A 23,461-nucleotide genomic window follows, 5' to 3' on the forward strand; every position below is an offset into this window, starting at 1 on the left:
GTCCTTCTCCGCAGGGCTGCTCTGAATCTCTTCTCTGCCCAGCCTGTAGCTGTGCCTGGGATTGCCCTGACCCAGGTGTAGGACCTTGCACTTGGCATGGTTAAACTTCATAAGGTTGGCATCAGCCCACCTCACAAGTGTGTCAAGGTCCCTCTGGATGGCATTCCTTCCCTTCAGCGTATCAACCAAACCACACAGCTTGGTGTCATTGGCAAACTTGCTGAGAGCGCACTCAATCCCACTGTCCATGTCACGGACAAAGATGTTGAGCAAGACACCACTTGTTACTGGTGTCCAGCTGGATGTTAAGCCATTGACCACAACTCTTTCCATGCGGCCATCCAGCCAGTTCTTTATCCACTGAGTGGTCCACCTATCAAATTGTTGTCTTTCCAATTTAGAGACAAGGATGTCATGTGGGACAATGTCAAATGCTTTGCACAAGTCCAGGTAGATGACATCAACTGCTCTACCTCTGTCCATCAGTTCCCTAGTCCCACCAGAGAAGGCCACCCAATTGGTCAGGCAGGATTTCCCCTTAGTGAAGCCATGCTGGCTGTCACCAAGCACCTTTTTGTTTTTCATGTGCCCTAGCATGCCTTCCAGGAGAATCTGCTCCAAGATTTTGCCAGGCACAGAGGTGAGACTGATTGGTCTATAATTCCCTGGGTCATCCATTTTCCCCTTCTTGAAAATGGGAGTTATATTTCCCTTTTTCCAATCGTTGGGAACTTCACCTGACTGCCACAATCTTTCAAATATGGCCAGTGGATTTTCAACTTCATTTGCCAGCTCCTTCAGGACCTGCGGATGGATTTCATCAAATCCCATGGACTTGTGTACGTTCAAGTTCTTTAGATGGTCTTGAAAAAGATCCTCTCCTATAGTGGGCCCAAGGTCTTCATTCTCACAGTCCCTTCATCTGCCTTTTAAGACTTGAGTGGTGTGATCAGAGCATTTGCCAGTGAAGACCAAGGCAAAGAAGTCATTCAGAACCTCAGCCTTCTCCAAATCCAGGGCAGTCAATTCTCCCGATAGCTTCTGGAGAGGGCTCACATTGTCCCTAGTCTGTCTTTTATTTGCTACATACCTATAGAATCCCTTCCTGTTATCTTTAACATCCCTAGCCAAGTTCAATTCTAACTGGGCCTTAGCTTTCCTAACCTGGTCCCTAGCTTCCCAGACAACATCCCTGTATTCATCCCAGGCCACCTGTCCTTGCTTCTACCTTTTATAAGCCTCTGTTTTCCTTTGAATTTTCCTCAGCAGCTCCTTATCCATCCAAGGAGGTCTCCTGGCCCTCCTGCTGCACTTCGTCTAGTTGGGATCCAACACTCCTGAGCTTGTAGCAGGTCATCCTTGAATATCATCCAACAGTCTTGGGCCTCCCTGCCCTCTAGGGCTCTATCCCATGGAACCTTGCTAAGCAGGTTCCTGAAGAGGCCAAAGTCTGCTCTCTTGAAGTCCAGGGCAGTGAGCTTGCTGCGAATTCTTCTCACTGTCCTGAGGAGCTCAAACTCGACCATCTCATGATCACTGCATTCAAGACTTCCCTGGAGCGTCACATTTCCAATGATCCCTTCCCTGTTGGTGAGCACGAGGTCAAGCAGGGCACCTCTCCTTGTTGGCTCCTTTATTACTTGCAGAAGGAAATTGTCTTTCACACAATCAAGGAACCTCCTGGATTGCTTGTGCTGGACCATACCATCGCTCCAACAGATATCAGGGTGTTTGAAGTCTCCCATGAGAGCAAGGGCCTTCAAGCATGAGGCTGTTCTTATCTGTCTATAGAGTGCTTCATCCACAGATTTCTCTTGACCAGGTGGTCTGCAACAGATCCCCACAGTAATGTCCTCCATCGCTGTTCTCCATTTAACCCTGACACACAAACTCTGTTGACTGCTCACCTGTCCCCAGACAGAGTTCCATACTCTCCAGCCTATCCCTAACATAAATAACAACTCCCCCTCCCTGCCTGCTGGGCCTGTTCTTTCTGAAGAGCCTTAAGAGTATTAAGAGAGGCAATTGCACAAAAGATATACTAGATTAGATAAAATGTGGACAATTATCATTCATGTGCCAAGGTAGGTGTGGTGAGTTCTGTGCTATTTTCTGTGATTCTTTTCATCTTATGGTCAAGCCATTCTCTCAGATATAGCATCTTAGCAATATGCATTCACTTCTTAAGAGAACGGACCATGCAGCATGATAGATATACATTATATGCATATATGATATATATAGAATGATAGATATGAACAAAAAGCTCCATAATATGACAAGGCTTTGGTGTTTTTTTCACACTTGGAATTGTCACCACCAAATTTTTACTATATCTGTAGACCCAGTCTTTCAATCTGTTAAGTTGCTTTACGTGTCATTTAACATTTTTGATTATACACAGGAATGCAAAGTCATTGTCCTGCAGGATCACAGATCATATCTGTGACACCAACTTGCTTACAATAAGCAAAAAAGCTTACAATAAAATAGAGCATTAGCACCATAATGTACATTCCATTAAGCAGAGTATTTTTGCATTCTGTTTGTGTGTGCATGCACATGTGTGTTCAGTGCCTGATGGAACTTGAGGACTCACAGTACACTTACTGGCATTACAACTAGTGGGTCCTGCAATGTCAAGATAAATGGGTCCCTGCAAGGTAGCACAGCTGGTTGGGCTTACTGTGGATTTACATTTGTGAAAAAATACATCAAGGTAGATATTTTATTAACATTTGAAAAACTCCAGATAAAAAAAAATAATCAAAACCATTTAGAGATAACATTTTAAAAATACTTATTCTGCCACGTTCCTCCATATCCTTAGATTTGATACATCCATATCCATCATTTTTAGGACAAATATATGCTTTAAATGTAAAGAATGTTTCTGGCTGACTGCAGGGCTCTTCACATTTTGATGAAAGTAGCTGTTAAAAATTTCCATAAAGTCACTTTGAAGACCATCAGATTTCTGTGAGTGATGGCACTATTGGGATGGTGGTATTCAGTTGCCTCAACACGGGCATGTAATGTGATTTCAGCTGCCTTATGAAATCTGATTCATCCTTGTGGGTTATGCAAGACCTTGCATGTTGCCTTTACGTCTCAGACACCTGGAGATTCTATGGAGAGGCAAGGCAATCTCAGCTTTAATGGTTACTATTAGTTAGGACACTGCAAATGGACTACAGGATTATTTTCTAAAAAAATGCAGGTTATATAAGTGAGTTCATTAAATTTGATGTAGAAAATAAATGCTATTCTGAGGAAGAGATTTGAGATTAAAAACAAAGGGTGTTGTAAGCAGAATCAGAATGTATGTTTGTGGGTGTCTCATTACTGTGCCACCTTGCTGATGAAATGAAAACTAAAACTGCTTTATAATGGAATTTAAATTCTTGTTTCTATGATTGGACAGTTATAGGGTACATAAGAAATATTTGCATTGCTTCCACAAAATGCTTTAAACTGTGTGACTGCTTTTGTCCTGATGTAAAATTCAGTTTTCTTGAAATTATAGGATGCGGTTGGTTTGCTGAAGTAGTTAATTTCCTTAAGATATCTATGAAACTTATGCAAAAAAGGGCAATAGGATCCTACAGTATCAGTACTTCTTTCACTAAAAAATGGTTTTGTTTTGTATTGCAGAAAGGTTAATGCACATTCAGTGCAGAGCTGCTAATGATTACTCTTTATAGACTTCAACATTTCAAAAATCAAAAATATTTAGAATTTAATTTATCTCTTCTTATACTGTTACAGGCATTTCATTTTTATTTCAGTATCTAATACTTTTTTCTCCCCCTATTTCAGTATATAGATTGCACTCAGGAGTCTGCAGTTTGACACTGTGTGATGATTCCAGATTGCAGCGTATTTCAAGTTTGTTTAGGTTTAGGTTTTGGAGATACTGGTCCTTACTTAGGAAAAGAGACCAGCAACAGCAATTTCAATAAACATTTCAGTAAACTCTGAAGAATTTCACCTGACAGAGGAAATCATCATCTATGAAGAAAACAAATTGCCACTATGCAGTAAAGTCTGAAATCCAAAGCTATATTTTTCTGTCTTTCCAGTATAGTTTCTAGGTAAAATAATTTCATTTTAAGCATATTACAAAACATCTTCATGTTTTAAATGTTACAGCACATGGCCAAACTGAGATAGCAGAAGCTTTATTATAAACTCTTAGAAGTACCAATATAAGCAAAGTTGCAGTACTTTCTTGTTCTGACCTTACTCTCTCTCTTTTTGCCTCTGCAGAAAATGCCAGTCTGGAATGCTGATAATATCATACCAGCATACAACAGCATTTCAATCATTAGTTATATTGTAAAGTTCATATGGTATTTTTAATATATCATTGTAATTTTTACTCAGTTTTCTGCTTACACCATTTCTACAGAAAATAAGTTGGATATACAGAATAATTAAAATAATCTGATTTTCCCTCCTTTAGATATTAAGGAATATTAGAATTGCTATTAGTAAAATGAGTAAATTTACACTGAATTATGTATTCAGGTGGTGCATTATTATTTTTAGGTCAAAGGAAAGATTTCTAGAACTTTATTACAATTGGCTTGGAAGACAACTATGACATCCTGCAGCCTCTTCAGATGGAGGAAAGAGAAACAAACTCTGCAGATTCCTGTTGCATATAACTAACATGCTGATCTTCAGCAGACATTCACCACTGCATTTTCAAGCAAGTGCAATGTCTCAGTATCAGTTACTGTGAACAAAGAATGGAGTATTCTTAAACCATATGTATCTTTTTGAAACCATTCTTGCAGGTTGCTGTATTGGAATATCCTTTAATATATTCCAGGGAGCTGTGTCACTATTTTTGCCTTTGTTCTTTGTTCTGCATCATACAGTAGAAGTTAAATTACAAAAATGTCACCAGTGAAAGAAAACTTAAAGAAAGTGAATCCAAGTAAATCTCAAATATTTTGAGTCTAATTACTTATAAGAAGTCAATTAATGGTGTAAGAAGACTTCTGAACTTGCTACATATGTGTGTGTGTGTGTGCATGAGCAGCAAAAGAAATTAAGACAGTGATAAGTTTATATTCTGCAAATTTCTACAATAGGTTATAGTTTTTTTTAAAACCATTTTTCATTTTCAAGCCATTTTCAAATTTACTAACTTGCGGTTCTTGATTTTAGGCAAGTTGCAGTGAAATACATGTCTAATGTTATTTTCATAATTATTATTATTTAAGGAATCTCTTTCAGGAATACTTCAAAACTATATATGGAAGTATACTGTATATCATGTTTGGTCAAAACCAAGATTCAAGTCCTGTACACATCTACTAATCAAAACAAAACCTAAATACTTTTCTAAGTGCTTTGAAAATATTATTAAATTTTGTCTATTAAAGTAAAAAAATACTTTTTAATAGCCCATATTAATTGCTCTGCTTCTTAAAGGCTGTCTTTCCAGGCCAAGTTATTTATTTTTACCTTTCTATTTAATTTTTCTAATGCTACCTATAATGTGGATTTCATTAGGAAGAGATGTTCTCCTGGCAGCTGGACCTGTCAGGCAGTACATTAGCTTTCCAGCTTATGTGTCTTGCATTAGAATCTTGGAATGGGTTGTGAATTAGAAGTACTTCAGATGTTTCATGCTAGTCAGAAGTGACCTTCAGAGATCTGCTGTCCTGACATAACTGACATCATCTGTTTATATTCAGGTAGGCTACTACCTTGCAAAAGCATTTCCTCTCCAAATTGTAGTTCCACAAAATTCTTTGCCATTCATCATGACAACTTGTTCTTATTATTAGCTACCTAAAAAAAGTAAGTCACAATTATTTATTCATCCATCTGAGCATCTTGACTCTATAGAAGCCCCCAGCATCTCTGAACCCTTCACTCTCTGAATAAAGATAGGATGAGAGAGAGGATCCAGCTCAAAGGCTTAGCTCGGTAACTGCAGTGCTCTTCTATGAGGTAGGATACCTCTTCTGAGCTGTCTCAGACCCAGCCTCAATATCACACTTCTCTGTCCTCAAGGGCATTCTATACCTGCAGGCAGTACATTAGGTAGGATCAAGATGTGTTCAACCCTCTTTCTGAGGCAGAGTAGCTAGGAACGCAGGATTCAGGAGACATTGAGGGCTTGACTATGTAGGGCACAAGTTAGAGTGTCTCCAGCAACCCAAATATTTGCTTTTTCCACTGAGTTTACTAGTGCCCAGAAAATTAACATAGTCCTCAGGGGAACCACTGTCAGCAGCTGAAGCTGATACATTGAAGTGTGTACTGGGAAAAGGAAAAGCTAAATAACAGGCATGGGTCCTCCACACCAGATTTGCCCTCCAGCAGGACAATGACACAGACAGTGGAAAAGCCTTAAATGCTGCAGTAAGGTTTTCTGTAAACCAGTCATTAGAGCTCATAGCAGCATAGGAAGCCACATAGGGCAGGCTGATACAGCTCAAGGACATCCAGAAGAAAAAACAGCTTTTCGCATAGGGTGACAACTGTTCTGGCACGAGGCCTGCACAAATGTCTTACTTCAGTGGAATCCCATAATAGGAATTATGTATGTCTGATAGTCAAAGAAATAGTTTTAGTGGAGTGAATAATATATATATATATAAATAAACAAATAAATGAAATCACAGCCATGGACTCACATTCCTGACACCCAAGCTACTGCCTTATTTCACTTCTGTTTGCTCACCCAAGAAAAATATGTACAGAACAGCTGTTTGCCATGCAAACAAAGATGTTTACAGGAGAATATGGATACTTGCTACACAGTCAACAAATGTTTTCCCCAGCACATGAAGTCATCAGCCAGTTAAGAAAAAAAATTGATTTATGTTTTTTATAAATGTTGTTCCTGTTCCTGACATCAGTCCAAGAATAGTTTTCCCATGTCACATGCTTTGCCTGGCTACCAGCCTTTATTTATCCACACAGATCTTCAGCTTTCAGTGAATACTAAATAGCAGAGAAGCAGAATAGTAGAATGTTTCAGCTTGGCTGGTTTTCCATCTCTCATTGGCACAGGAGTAGTCGAGCTGTCTCTATATGGATTTTTCACAAAGAAGTGATTACTAAAGCAGAATGCTCTAATACAAGATAAATATGTGTGTCATGTTCTGACACTAATGATATGATCACAAACACAGTTACCAAACACCCAAGGACCAGCCAGGAGACTTGCATCTCACAGATGTCTCAGGTGATCTTGTAGTCAGCAATATGTCAGGTTTCCTCAAGACAGTGCCTCCTTGGTAAGTTAATTCGATTTTTGAAGCCTGTCTTCCAAAAAGAGCTCATTATATTCTTATTTCCCCATTATGTTGCAGAAATTTGTAGCAATCTGTGCATTCAAATTATCATTACAAAGGATATTTTTGTGATTCTGTCCTTCTACCATGTTTCACTATAAAGACATTTAATCCACCAAATACTTCTGTCATAAAAAAGGTTGACACTGTGAAGGGGCTAACCTGTATTACCTTACGTGGTCTAATCAACTACATTAGAAAAAGGTCAACAGTGCTTTTCACTTTGTGTTTATTTAATTCATCAGTACAAAATCTGTTACTTGTAGACAGGGAGATTTTGAAGAACACCAGCAGAACACATAGCTAAGAGCAGAAGGCTACTTCTTACATCTGCTTTTGGCAGAAATTGTTCACTTGCTCTTGAAACACAGAGTTTCTAATGAACTTGTTTGAATCACTGGTTTCCCAAAGACTGCAGTAAGGAGAAGTGTTAGTATAATATTTCGTACAAAAACCAGTTGTTTTAAATTCCTTGCTGTTTCTTCTGCAGGTTTGGAGGGATGGCTTAGAAAAGCATCTCTAGAGTTCAACAAAGAAAAATAGTTTGAGTTGGGAATGTCACATGAAGTCTAACATGCTTTCACAAAGACAATCATGAGGCTCCCCTCTAGGCTGTAAAGAGTAGTAGAGATCCCTTTTACCTGCACTGAGGTGAGTAGGACTCCTGGTGCAGCAGCATTTTCTGAGAACAGCAGTTTCCTGCAGATTAGAGGATCACTGCAAAATTTACCATGATACTATTATCTAATGTGCTTGGGACAGTGCTTCAAACATTTAGAACTGAATGATTTTTCCTAGGTAAACCTCTATATTGCTAGTGATGATAGTGGCACCACAAACACCAGTGCAGGGGTTTTTTCAGTTACCCCTTTCCTGCATTGCATTTGTGTTTAGGATCATCAGGATCAAATTAGGAATAGAAGGTTGTGAAGTTAAAGAATTTTATTTTGTATCTGTGAAAGCTTCAATGCCTAGTCAATGGTACCAAGTGTCCAGTATTTTAATATTTATTTAATCAAATGAAATATTTTTATCATAATAAGTTACTGGTTTCAGTAACTTTAAGTCATCAAATGCATTCCATTGCTTAAATCCTGTTTGTAAATTACTCTTGCAAAACTGGTTTACAATACATTATAGCCAAAAGAGTAAGCAGCATTGATTACATGCTACTCAAACAGATGCTGCATTAAACATTGCCTTAAACCAGTGTATGGATCAGCCATCCCACCTCCAAATTACCAAACTGTCTTTCAGATTGATCCATTTGTTCTAGTTACAGTGCAGCCTTATCCCTGTTTTTGCAAAGGAACAAAGGGTACTAGTCCCAGAATTACTTACTCAGTGTCTGACTTTCTGCAGTGTAAACAGTGTGAGCTGTAACCTGTAGCAACGGTTGACACTACAAGGTAACTAAGTCTGTGAGAGCATAGCAAAGAAGAAGACCCCTAGCTCTTTGCAAGTGAACTAAAGTAATGCAGTAGCCTGCTAGTTTGGTCATTTTTTAATTTGAGATGATAAATAACAAAAAGAGCCATCTTCAGGAACAAAAAGAGGTCAAATAAAAAAAACCCAGAAAAATTATTTCTGCATGTTTCCTTATATTCAATGACCATGTAAAAGACTTTTGGCACATCTAGTACTTTTAGAATTTATTTTATTTTATTACAATATTTATCACATATATATTATTACATATATATCATAAAATATTGTTTAGGAGATAAATAATTTAGTGATCTTAGTCATGTTAGAAATAGACCTGTGATCTCTAAGCATTAATGCAGTTAATTTTGTTTCAAATGCTATCTCATTGGGCTATACTGAACAATTTTAGTATATTTAGATGCCAGATATTTTCTGGGTATTTTAGTGATAGTTTGTTCACTGCAGTTTGCTATTATTCTCTTTTACACTCTTAATGCTCAGAATGTGTTTTCTACTGTTATGAATATTAATAGACTTTGTGCTTTTCTAGATGAAGAAAAAAATAATGTCCATTCTTCTTAATTCTTTGTATCAGTGTTGTACTCTCCTGGAAATTTATTAGAATATACAAAGCTAATTAAAATCCTTTGAACCATACATATATTAGTACAACATTCATGGCAGGAAGATTCCTTAAAATAAGCTAAATATCAACTTCCCTCTAGGAAGTATAACATGCATTGTAAGACTGCACACTAAAAGCTAACCAGATCACTGTACATACATCCTGTAAGTAAAATGAACTTCAAAATCAAACAGCTACCTGGAAGCTTTAAGATCTTGAAATCAAACAGAGAGCAGTCGTATAGTGTGAAGGGATGAAAGCCTATGTGACTATAATCTGTGGTTTAAGAGCACACATTTTGTGATCTAAAAATAAAAAAGAGGTTAAAACTATTTATCTTGTAGACTGGCAAACCTACCAATCTAAGAAGAATTCCACTCTCATGATATATTTTTGGAGAAGTAATGTTTCCTCTGAACTCCACTGACCTGGAGCAAATATAACGCAGGAACTGCTGGTTAGGTTGACCACACTGCTCCTTTCAATTGTGATATTGCCAATAAAACTTAAAGACAAGCACTTAGGTTTAAAGGCCATCAAACACAACATTATTAAATGGAATGTAAACAAGGTCAGCATATTCTTGCTGGTCCTTGAAATTACATTTGAGCTACAGCAAAGGCCAGGAAGATGCCATAAGCACACACTCCATTAACTGGACTCAAAGAATATGTCCATAATAGTTAGCTGCTCCCTGAGACCTATAGGTACAGCAGAGTTCCCATCCACACAGCTGCATTCCCCATCCCCCACTCTTCTCGGAACAGGATAGGCATGACATACTGCCAGCTGGGATCTGCCCCAGCCCAGGGTAATTAATTAAGTGTGCTAAGGCATTGGCAGAGAAGGTCATAATCGCATAGTGTCAAAGTTTCAATAGGGACTGGCTGGCAACATAATAGCACGTGTTCAGATCTGTGCTTTGGCCTTTTGCTGCATATCAGTATAGCTTAAACATTTACAAAATACTGCATGATAGTATATTACTGTAGATGGAGTATCAGCCCTTTAAGCTACAGGCTCCAGACCAAAATATTTCCAGCAATCTTACTTTGTAACAGGACATTTTTTATAATATCTTCAATGGTGTGAAAGGGATTCATATCTTTAAAAAATTGTAGGGTTTTCTAGGAGTTTAAAAAAGAGCCTTTGTTCTAAGAAACTTTTTAGAAACATCAACTTAACTCATAGCTATAACTTCAGTCAAAAAATGCCTCGAAACAAGTACAAAAGTACAAATCAGATGTGATGTTCACAAACGCAGTTCTTGAAAGAGACCGTTGCAGTTCTGGGAGTGCTGATGCCCACACTGCAACTGCAAAGAGGAAAGGGGACAGCATGCACCAGAAGTGGGACATCTGGCAATTGATGCCCAAGAGTGCTAAAGTGCAGGACCTGCCAGTGAAAGAGATGTCTAAAACTCATGCTCTTGCTCTGTCTGGGACCTGCTAGGTATGTCATTCACAATACAGTTCATAGGCTACTGGTGCTTTTCCTCCTGAGGTGAAATTTCAGTTCATGCTTGCCACACTGTCCATCCATTTTGTGTCAAGTCACAACTGCCACTAGGCAAAGATCCAACTTAGAGGTTCTGGTCTGGCATCTAAGCTCACAACAGGCAGCAGCTCTCTAAGTTGCCTTGCCCAAATCCCCTGTTTTTAGGTTTGTACAAGGCAGAGAATTTATCAGGGCAAAGGAGCAAAATATGATATATATACTACACAAGTTCTCAGGCAGGACACCACAGATTTCTCCTGACGCTCATCCCTTGAATGAGTCAAGACTATTCAGGCTAGAATATTAGTATCTTCTCTTTCTTCCCTTCCAATCCTGAGTCTAACCTCCATGTCTATCCAGCTGCTGGTTGGTGTATAACCTCTCCATCTGCCCAGGACCCTTATGTAGCTATCTTACAGAGACTACTCAGGTACACCAGACGTGGAGGGACTGGGGATCACAGAATCCCAAGGGTTAGAAGGGATCTCGAAAGATCATCTAGTCCAACCCCCCTGCAAGAGCAGGGTAACCTAGAGTACATCACACAGGAATTTGTCCAGATGGGCCTTGAATATCTCTAACGCAGGAGACTCCACAACCCCCCTGGGCAACCTGTTCCAGTTACAGTATATCCACTAAAGCCATAGTGCCTATCACATTTACTGTACATTGAACTTTCTGTTTGTACTCTTTTTCCCCTCTGTGTACAAACACAACACCTGCCATAGGTGTGCACATTATCAGGGATTTATGCAACAACAGTCAAACTCCCATTTTGTCAAGCACCCTTTCAGTTACTCTGAAGTTCCTGCCTCTTCCTTTTTTTCTCAACCTTTCATCTTCTTGATAACAAGTCAGTACACTTCATAATTCAGAAAGCATAATCTTCAGGTCAAGAAATCTGTGTTCTTGAACTTTTACATTTCAAGCTTTTAGTTGTTTGGTAAAAGTAGGAATTAACCTGGTCAGGCAGAAGTGGAGTAGCACATGTTCTGCAGCACACATTCTGGGATTCACAGGAAAGTGCACTGCCTCACTGAATGGCTAAGGCAATTGTTGGTAATCATCTTTCAAGAACTCTCACATTAATGTTGCACCACTGCAAGTAATCTAAAGGACCTCTGAGGATGATCATTCCAACAATAGAAAGACACATAAAACAAGTTTGCCAAAATGCAGTCACACATGTCCTGAAATGAAGCATCAATCTATGGAATTGCTCTGAAAGAAGGTAACTGCTTAATATCCTTGATGCTGGGTTTCCAGTGCTCCGAGAGCCACATAAGAGCCTATCACAACCCCAAATGTCTTCTCTATGAAGGTCGACTGCCCTGTAGTGCATTTATGACCAGCTGTTTTCTGTGTAGTTTCCAGAGAAGCATTTGGGCAGATTGTGCATTTATTCCTCAATTGGCTATTCTCAAATAAAAATTGTTTTAGAGATCCTGAACAATAATACAGCCCTTGGGAGAAAAACTTCTCTGCATTAGCCATCAGGCTGACACCATGAATGATTACATCCAAGCATAAAATTTAATGAGATTTCTACAAAAATGAGTGACATCTGCATAGCACTCAGGTCCTGGCTAACTGTCATACATTTGTCATCACTGAGCTTTTGTCCTTTATTAATCTGCTTTCACGAACGCCTGCTGTTGGAAATGAAAATGCTTTTTAGCAGTCACCCTGCAGACTTTGTCAGAGCACACATCTCAGAAAGCATAATGACACATTGTCATGCCTAGGAATGCACTTAAAAGGTTTAAAAAGCATGAGAGAACTCTGAAAACAAAATGTATTGAGAATTTAGCAGGACATGTATGTGTAAGTATACTTTACATCCTTTAATATAAGCAAGATGCTTGTTCTTTTGCCTATAATACAGTGGCTAGAAACTCTTTAACAACATTCAGTGTGCATGGGAAAAATATTGTTGTAGAGGAAAGGTAAAAAAAAACCATTTCCCTTTAATCTTATTTGTGCTTGGGACCAAGATATAATTCTGGGCCTAGGGCTCCAACCCAGTAAAAGCATGATTGTATCAAGATCCCAGCTTTCCTTTAAACTTTCCCTCATGGCTACAAATAAAAATTTCACTAATATTTTCCTACATCAACAGATAGCCTGAAACAATAGATGATGGAGATTGAAGATCATCCTATATTATTAAATTAGCCCCAGGACTTGCTATTCTGAGATGAAGGCCTGACCTGGTGCTTCCCATCAAACAGCAAATACTTGGCAGGAAGGCAGGAGTGCAGAGGACACATTTTCAAGACATTTCAACTGCAAATGCAGATAGGAATCCAGAAGGCCAAGAGTCACAAGGTGTCCAAAGGCATCTATACCATCAACGTCAAGTCTGATAGCACTCAAAGCAAGGGAAGAGAGACTCCCAGCACTGAAGCTGCTCACCACCACCCACGGAAGTGGAAAAACTTGTTTCCTGGGCTTCTGTGAAGCAATTGCAGCATGTGATGAAGCCAGTCTTTTTCCATTATACATTCATAATACTAGACTTCACTAAATTCCTTCTGTTCCAGGGATGGAAGGAACTGAATTCCTTGAATTTCAAACTTTGATGTGTCTTTGTTGTTATTGTTGCTATTTCTAAACGCCATACATTTCCAACATTTTAATGTCAAATAATTGTTTGTAGATCACTGTCAAACAAAGAGAGGCAAAGTGACTAATGTAAATTACTTTCTCATTTAAAGGATTGAGTGTCTCTTTCAATTCTGAAGCTACTGAGCCCAGCTGTTACAAAACTCTGATCATACTGTTATCACAGTTCATGTAAACATGCTTTTGTTGAAGGCATATCAGAGGAAATATAAAACTGCTTGCAGCTGCAAATGGCAAAAAAAAATCATAGGAACTAAAAGTATTTCTGTTAGTGGGGATTTTTAGCCTTTGTTTTTCAGATAAACTTGCTTCTATTCATGGACTAAGAATTTTAGCCAGCAAAAGATTTGGTTGCATGAAATAACACTAAAATAAAGCTGAGCTCAATAATGCAGAAATCCTAGCTACAGCTACGCCAGACCTGAATTTTTGCCACCCAGCTCTGGAGTTGCTGAGCTCTGACAGTTCAGCAAGTGGGACTGCACCACTCATCACAGGTTGTGGCAATGGAAGTATCCAAAGGGCCTGCTCCACTACAGCTCATGCTACATGCAAGCAGCATTGGGCTTCTGCAAAAGTGTAACAGCAGTTGCTTTCTATTACTAAAGTTGTTTCCATCACCACCCTCCCTGCAGTTTCATTCTGGGAGAAAGTTTCCAGTAGTGCATTTCTGATTTCACAGCCTACCATCTGTGTAGGAGCAGAAGCAAAACTTCAGCCTTCAACAACAGGAGGACGGAAAAGAGCCCGAAGGATTTTGGATGCTAAGAAAATACAGATTTTTTTTTCATAAATAATCATAGCTATTAATAATATTAACATTTTACAGAATTTTCAAGTCCTGTCCTTCAGTACTTATAAGCTTTTATGTAAAAGAAACCAGAAGAAAGATGTTCATTCTGCTTTTACCCATGACAGAGATGCACATTTTTCCCCAAACATCTGGTTACAGCAACTGTGGAAGAGGATCCTGAGGAGAACCTTGCCACTGATTTAGTTTGGCAAGTGCAAGTGAACAAAGTTTTCTAACACCAGTAATAACAATATCAGAAAGAATTAAAGAAGAAAATTGGGATGAGAATGGGACATTACAGACACATTTTAATTTGCAAAGTCATGGTTGTTACTACATGCCTCACTTATTGGATGAGTCACATGGCATGTACAAATGGTGATTAGCATATTCTCATTTGGTTCAGATAAGTAGAATAAATAACCCTTTAATTTCTTTAAAGTGAGAAGTTGTTGTGGGTTTTTTTGCTTGTTTTTAGTGGACTCAGTAGTTACCAGCCTTCAAAATATTTAGGTCCGGGTTTTGGTTTGGTTTTAACAGCTTTAAATCAAACAGTTAAATCAAAACAGCTGTACTTCCAGCAGGATAGTAATTCAGGAGGTTTCCCTGAATAAGTGAATTTGAGAAGGATGAATGCTGTATTCTTGATTCAGTTATTAGCAATATTATTGTTCTTCAAGAAGCAATCCACCTGTGCTTCATTTTGATCACAATTTGTCTTTCCTGCTGACAAGGAAATGCTGACAATCTTCACGCAAAGAGAAGATGTGATTGCAACTGTTCAGTCTAACCTGGATGCTTCTTAAAGTTGCTCATTTTTTCCTTTAATTTCAGGTTCAAACAGTTATAATGGAGGATTGGAGGATTTGTCTTTTTTTTTAATCTGTTTCTATTTCTAGTTCTTCAACTGTCACTCTGACAAGTTAATTGATACTCATCCATGCAGCATTTAAACAGTAGAAACAGTCACAGTTTACCAGCAGAAATTGTGGAAATGAGGTACCTCTGTGATGTAGTTGTGTGTATTTTAACCCTTGTATTTCATGGATATTGAACTCCACAGAGTCCCTGCAGAATACATCTTCTCTATTATTACTGCTCATCTGTGATGATGGTGTAGTCTGTTTGATTATTCCACTTTATTTCTAGGTCCTCCTGGTCCCCCAGGGGTTGTAATAGTGGAGGAAATTTCAGACACAACAGCAACACTTTCCTGGAGTCCTGGGGCAGACAATCACAGCCCTATCTCCCTCTACAACCTGCAAGCACGCAGTCCATTTTCTCTTGGCTGGCAGACCGTAAAAACAGGTGAGAAAAACTTTCAAACAGAACAACTAAACTATTCAAAACTCCTGTTCATCACAATAATAACCACCGGCAACTGCAGGGACAGATACTCTTAACAGAATAATGATAAATTAAAAGCACTGATTTTTTTTTCTTTCTTTTTTCATTCCTTTTATATTACTTAGCGACAGCACTGAAAGGACAACACAAAGACACCTGCCATGCTGCATCTGTGAATAAGCAGAAAGCTCTCCCCTATATCCTTCAATCTGTGTCTTTTCAGGAGTACCACAGTGCCAAAAACCTAGCTGTGATTTATGACATATTAAATCCTTTATGTTTATAATTTCTAATGGCAATATTATATCACAGAGTCCACTTGCCATTGAGTCACTGCATGTGAGCCTCAGATTTGTGACTTACACATTTCTTTACTGTTTGCAGTTCCAGATGTGATAAGTGGTGACATGGAGTCCGCTATGGCTGTCGAACTGAACCCTTGGGTGGAGTATGAGTTCCGAGTTGTAGCAACCAACAAAATTGGGACTGGAGACCCAAGTACACCATCGCGAATGATAAGAACCAACGAAGCAGGTAAGAAGAGGATAAAAAAGTTAATTTTCTAGGGCTATCAGAAACAGAACTATTTAAATATAATAATAGGCCTATACTCTTCTCCCTGGTACACCTCTGTGTGTTCAGAAGTCACTGTTCCAGGGTGATATTTTTGTAATGAGGAGCCATTTTATTTTAATTACAGGAATAATGTTTAATTATTTAAAATAATATAGTATTTAAATTATTATTTCAATATTAAATAGAAATTTCAAATAAATACATTCTCTGCTGTCTTACTCCATCTAGGCTACCTTACTTTTCATCTGGCTTACACTCAAGCCATTGCTGCCTGCCCTGTAGCAGGCTTCCACAGCTCTTCAACTCAGTCTCTTCAAAAATCTGCTTCTGAGCAGTCTCTCCTTCCTTATTTTTCATAACTTCTTTTCTCAAAGGTGCACAGAATGTTCTTCAGCAAGAGAGGAAAGTCATGGGAAGCAGCTTAATATGAAGTATCTTGTGCTCTAAGTGTTTCTCTGTCATGCACACTCTACCATGAACTGTTACTGCATTTAAAGAAATCTCACTGTATTTCTAACTGGGATGGTACTGTGAGAGCCCAGGAAAAAACTTCCCTGGGCAACCCATTCCAGCACCTCACCACCCTAACAGGAAAGAATTTCTTCCTTATATCCAGTCTAAACTTCCCCTGTTTAAGTTTTAACCCATTACCCCTTGTCCTATCACTACAGTCCCTAATGAAGAGTCCCTCCCCAGCATCCTTATAGGCCCTCTTCAGATACTGGAAGGCTGCTATGAGGTCTCCATGCAGCCTTCTCTTCTCCAGGCTGAACAGCCCCAACTTTCTCAGCCTGTCTTCATACATTGTTCATTAAATAATAATCCTGGGACAGACAAAACATGGAGAGTACAGTGTATTTTCACTCAGTGATTGGTATTAATTTTTGGGTGATACTCCACTATTGCTGCTATCAAAAGGAACAGTCTTTAACTCAAGTAGCAATGATCTGCACTCCAGTACGTGGGGGTCCTCCTGATAAACAGCAATGTAGCTGATAACAATACAGGCCTTCCAAATAATAAATCAGCAACACATTAGTTCAAATAGGAAAAATGGCACACTAGTTGTTTACTTGCACTTTCAGCTTCCCAGCTAGGAATAGCTTTTTGCTACCAGATTTACAGCTGCACAGATGTCATGTTAGAAGGGAGCATTTTGTCGTATGACATTGAAATCCAGACAGCTGCCAGTAAAACAACTCAACAGCCTTAAGAGAAATTGAAACTGAATTTATTTGGTGTGCCTGCTTAACATGGCAAGGAACAGCAGAAGTCTGTAGCCATCACCTCAATTTCAAAAGACCTTTCTGTAAGAAAAGACTTGGTTTGTGTTTCAGTTCTGAATGGTTTTGGGGTTTGTGTTAGTTGGGTTTTTTTAATTGAAAAGGTAGATGCAATATTCTATAGAGGGAATGAGAAGATGGGAGTTACAATAAGACATAATCTCCCAGTTTGTTAGAATCTGTAAAGATCTGTGAAGTCAGAACACAGTGGACTCTGCTTTAAACAAAGAACCATTAACAGAAAAAACAAATCAAACAACTTGTTATAGTTCTCTGCAAAATAGCATGCTGCTTATTATTTTTATGGCACTTTTGAAATGACTTCATAGAATCATAGAATCACGACTTGTTTCAGCAGAAGCATTTTTTTGCTAAAAAAAAAAAAACACAAAAAAAACCCAAAAACAAAAAAACAGCCACTTTTTCCTGATCTTCAGATATTCCCAAAGTGCAGATCCTGTTTGACTCAGTGCTCTGAGACAGAGATTGTGTGAATTATCACCGTTGGTATAGTTTTCAGATGCCGACAGCAAATCTAATAATAGTTTTCATTGGATTTCATATCTGGTTTTCCAGATTAGCACTTTAATATCTGTCTTGGTGCACCCAGTGATCCATTATTTTTCAGAATGTCTCTAATACCTTTTTTTATCTGAAGGCTTCAAGGGAAAATCTCTGTTAACATGGGATCCAGTTCTAATACCATAGCTTTCAAGTTGTAAAAGACATATACATGAAAGGACATATTTCAGAAAGAACATGGCATTAGTCTCTCTACTAAGATGACCCAGGCAGAGAAACCTGGCTATTTTCAGTGATCATAGATGTGCCCCACAAGTGAAAACAGGTAGGCTGCCCTGCACTGGATAAAATTCCAGAAATACCAGTCTCCTAGTGGAGAAGGTGACTGTGTCTCACGCTTAAACGAGAGTTGGCATCCACCAGGCTGAATGATAGCTGATGGATAGCAGAGGCATCAAATCTGTGATTCTGCTTCCCGTATTTTATACTTAAGTGGAAATTGGCATCTTTAATTTAATGGCACAAGCTAATTTGACTGGAGACTAAAGTCTTTTTGTCTCCCCACACCTCGCTTACTTTATCGCTTCTTCCCCATGATGGGAACATTTCATATTAGTCCATTATCTAAAAATAACCATGAAAACAATACTAGGGATGGTATAAGGAAATCAACAGAATAATAAACAGGTTTCCACTTGCTTTAATTTTCTAATTAAACTCTAATCTTATTACTTAGTTCGTATTTAGTTAACATGATTGCTTTTCATAGCTACTTTCATCAGAATGGATAATACTGCAATTTTCTGGCACATCTAACTTTTAGCCAGCTGCTGCATTTCTGTCAGTTCTAGCCTTGATACATATTTTACGGGTCTACAAGGTGAAAAGAGCCAATAACATGAATTTAAACATGTCTGGCATTCCACTAAGGCAGTCGGTCATTTGAAGCCTGGGGGCAAAGCATCAATTACATTATCTATTCATGGGAAAACATGGGGAGAGATAAATTGAGTAGAATCAAAGTTTAACCTGCTAATCATGCATGCAAACTTGATTTTACGAGGTAACAATGATGTAGTGCACTCTATTAGTAACAGGTTATACTCAGGCTTTATCTTTAATAAGTTCTTATTTTCCATTATGTGGCACTTACTTTCAGCTAGAATTTCTTCATAGCATAACAAGAAAGGCCTCTGTCCAGGATAAAAAAAGATACCTGGTTTAGACTGGCTTTGTTTTAGGGTTTTTCTGTTGTTAGGAGTGGTGCTCTATTTGTTTGTGACCTGTATAAAAAAAACTTCAGCTTTTCCCATTATCATAAGCATTTTTTGCTCAAAAAAAAAAATAATAACCTCCTGTGTATGTGACATTTGGAGATGATTACATGGGCTACTAAAGGCTTTGTAGAAAATGTGCTTTTCCATAGAGAAAAACAAAAGAAGGATATACCCATGCCTGCATGGGTATATTTAGAACCAATAGACTACTAACACATACTATTGCAGGCTCGATTTAATATGCAGTATATATTGGCAAACAATCAAAATATGTGTGATGCTAAAAGAATAACAGGAAGGCTAAGGAATTGGTTCTCTGCCATATATATAATAGCGTTTGAAATTTCAGTCCTATATGTGGTGATTTGGAGGCTATTCAGACACAGATGACACATGACAGTAGTATCAGTGAATAAAACTGAGTTCTATCTCCTACTAAACTACCAATATTAAAAACACAGATGAAGTGAGAAAGGAAATGCAGATCCTGAGGCCAGTTGGGGCATCCTTGTTTTCTACTAGTTGAATACAGTGTATCATCCACTTCCAAGATGCTAGAATATTTTGCAATCCTAAACAGATGAGATGTGAAATGTTTCATGGGAGGGTGTGAACTTGAGGGCTGGCCTTTCCCACATTGAAAGGGTTTTCACTTATGTCTGTTTTCCAGATGTGTACTGCAGGAGATATTAACAGGAGACAGATACACACACACACGTATATATGTATAAAAAATCTATATAGAAAGGAAAAGAACTGAGAAGAAAATACTAATGAATGTGCTGTTGCTTTGTTCCTCACATTAAGAAGTGCTGCAACAAATCCTTTCCTTCTAAACCATGCCTTATCCACAACTAAGAGGGTTAGTTTTCAAACTACATTTGTACTTTAAAATCTGCATTCATAAGGTTTGGGTAAGATTTTGGAAGTGGTAGTTAATACCATAGCTATGAAGCCATGAGTATTTGGGGTAGGTGTTAGCTTCCCTTCCAGCATTCCACTGTGTCCAATATTTTGAAAACTGCTCTCTGCTTAATTGTGTTTAAACTAGTTCTAAATGTTTCTCTCTCTTCAGTCTGCCCTTACTTTTATTTATCAATGAAAACTGTGAATTCTGGTAGACCGTAAAGATGAGCTCATTCAAAGATTTTGGGTACTCGCCTTGGGGCAAAGTATTGAAAATCATTATATATTTCATTCTGACATTATAACAAATGAAACATATCATTTGTGTTTTAAAAACAGGTACAGTTTGAATTTTACACATAGGTGGCATTATCGGCACTTTTCTGCACCTTATAACCACTGCTCCCATAGACAAAGCGCTCAGCAACACTAGTTCTGTGCATACATTTTGTCCTAAACAAACACCACTGTTTTTCATGCATAATATATGCCTGAATTATTAAATAACTGGCCTCAGTTTCATATATACACTTTACCTTTCCATATCACCTTTCCTTCATTCATAGTTTCAGCATGTTATCAAATGCTTCATAGGACTGCTGAGGGCTACATTCTTTGTGCCTGCTCTTAGACAAAATTTTGAAGGGTTTTTTTTTGTTTGGTATAGGGGTTATAAATTTTAATAGTGTTTAATTTCACTTTCATTTTCAGCATATCACAGTACTTCCATGAAAATGTAAACACAATAAAGAAACCCTGCTATTTCTGTTTAAATCAAACTCTTGGCAGAGTCATTTCAAGAGTTTTGTTTGTTTGTCTCAAGTGGATGTTTCAACATCAGCTTGTGCGGGCATAAACCATTATTTACTTTGACTTACATCTAGTAACCATGTCTTTCAGAACACAGGTTTTAGTAACTATTTCTTGTTCTCATTACCGGAACAACAAAGAGACCTGGATTTTAACTCCCAACATTACCAGTGCTTGCAGAAACAAATAAAAAGAAGAGCTGACCTGATCCAAAGAGCTTATGATCTAAGAATAAAACAGGAGACAGGTGAGAATAGGTAGCTGACAAAGGGGCTTATGAGAAGGCTTTGATCAGAATTACAGGCATATGATCAAGCAAAGCATAGTCACATTTTATGATCCTAAGGACCAGTTCTAAGCAAAGGAAACATTAATTTTTCAGCTGGTGATGTTCTCTCATCTTCTTGTTAAATGAGACACTAATACACAAAGAGCTCTTTTCTACTAATTGGGATGTATTTATCCAGAAGAAACAATACTGAATTTCTCAGCTTTGATGAACATTAACGAGAACAGTTCCTAAAGTCCTCATTTCCCAGGCTGAATGGATCCTGTCCAGGAGCCAAGTTTAGTTATCATGCTTTGGTGCAAGTGCATCTCCGTGAGTGTCACTGCTGAGAATTAACAGCTTAAAGATTGGAAAGTCACTAATTGCATGGCAATAAACGTAGGCTATGAATAAGTAAATTCAGATATAACACTGATATAAAGGTGACGCTGCTGAAAGGTTTGCTAGTATATAAGCTCAGTGCCTTGCAAAAACTCTTTTCTTTTAATAGTTTTCTTCTCTTAATAGTTACTTATTTCAAAATGTCCTCCTCTAAGTGTGTATAATCTGCTTTGGTGCAGTGCAGAGGAAATTTATTCCTTTGACACATTTATTCTTTTAATGGTTATTCATTTGAGAGAGTTTCACTGTGTGAATGTACATTTTAGTTTGGTGCAAAAGAAATCCATCGTTTTGACAGTTTTATTCTTGTAACGTTTATTCATTTAAATAGGGCTTCAGTCTGCAAAACTGTTAATAAGAAAACTCCAAAAAGAGGACACTGCAGGTTAAATAAGCCCATCATGTTGGGTGCTTCAAAGGAGTACAGCATACTCTCTCATCAGGAACATGACACCTACATAAAAACTTCATTTATCTTTATAACTTACCAAAAAAAAATCTCTTAAAAAGCCAAGAGAAAAATGGGTGCTGCACAAGGTTTAAATATGCTCTGTTAGAGATGGCATCATAATTTTTGCTTCTTAAATAACTGGCAGATGATTCTTCATCTGCATCTTTTCACTGTAGAAATTCATCCCAGTGTTGCACACTGATTATTTTTATTTATTTATTTAATTAAGGAAGGGAAAAAAACACAGATAAAGTGTAAATCAGAAGCAATTCATAAGCTTTGTGGGTTTGCAACATTTATGTGAAAAAACAGAATAGGGCTTAAGTTCTTTAAATGGGAGTTCAGAGTTCAAAAAGATAATACACAAATGAATTCTGAAAGTTTAGGTTAACTTCCAGGATCTAGTAAAAACTGCACTTTCATTGACCTTAATTTGTTAATGATCAAAGTGGAAAATAAAGAGTACTGTGTACATTTATTTAAATGTATTTTTCTTTGTATAGTTCAAAGGCACAGTGCTACACAATAAATCAGCTAAAGAGAATGCTCTTTTTCAGTTAATGCCTCACAGTATGTTTCTACCAATGACCTGTGTACTGCTGTAAAGAAAAGAAAGTTTTTCTCCTAGGACATATTTAATCAAATAAAGAAAGTAAATGAAATCAAAACATTAATCATTTAGAAAGCACTAAGTAAGACAAAAGAAATTATACAATTCCAGTGGAACAATTGATTTATAGTTTTGCAAAATATGATAACCAAATTCATACTGTTGATGATAATTATAATTTCTTTTAAGGAATTCCATCAGCTGCTCATATGTGCTTTTAAAACCATAATGGTAGTCTCAGTTTTTAAAGAACTGTGTAGTCTGATTCCAGCCTTATGAAAGAAATTATAGGGGATGTTTAAGCATGATTACTTTCAAATTTCTGAAAATTGTCTTCCTGATAAAGTATACAAGAAAGATTTACAAAACCTAAGACATTCAAAATCCGTAATGACCTGGGAAACAGCAGAGACACACCATGTGTGGCCTAAGACTTCACTTGAAGCCTGAAATATGTCAAGTTCTTCCTTGACATTTGTCTTTGAGTTGTCTATTCAAAAAATACAAATATTATCAAGATAGTTCCTGGTTTACCTCCTAGATGATCTGTACACTGAAATTCTGACTAATCTGCAGAAGACATCGCACTTAAGCAGCTAGTTTTTTCAATATTATTTGTCTTCTCAGATAATACTTTGTGTTTACCAGCTTGACTGTAGCTCTGAAATGAAACTTGAGCAAATTTTCTTGACCACAGACTGCTGTGTTTGTTATTTCTG

The 23,461-nt window shown here is 37.8% G+C and overlaps 1 protein-coding gene across 1 annotated transcript in view; it reads left to right on the forward strand.

Moving 5' to 3' along the window:
• CNTN5 (contactin 5) overlaps nucleotides 1-23,461 on the forward strand; it is a 221,962-nt gene that overhangs the window by 173,014 nt on the left and 25,487 nt on the right. The window contains exons 13-14 of the mRNA XM_034072837.1: nucleotides 15,440-15,598; nucleotides 16,022-16,171. Of these exons, the coding sequence (XP_033928728.1) occupies nucleotides 15,440-15,598; nucleotides 16,022-16,171 (309 nt within the window). The remainder of the gene's footprint in view (nucleotides 1-15,439; nucleotides 15,599-16,021; nucleotides 16,172-23,461) is intronic.

The sequence above is a fragment of the Melopsittacus undulatus genome, chromosome 2 (genome assembly GCF_012275295.1).
Source record: "Melopsittacus undulatus isolate bMelUnd1 chromosome 2, bMelUnd1.mat.Z, whole genome shotgun sequence".
NCBI lineage: Eukaryota > Metazoa > Chordata > Aves > Psittaciformes > Psittaculidae > Melopsittacus > Melopsittacus undulatus.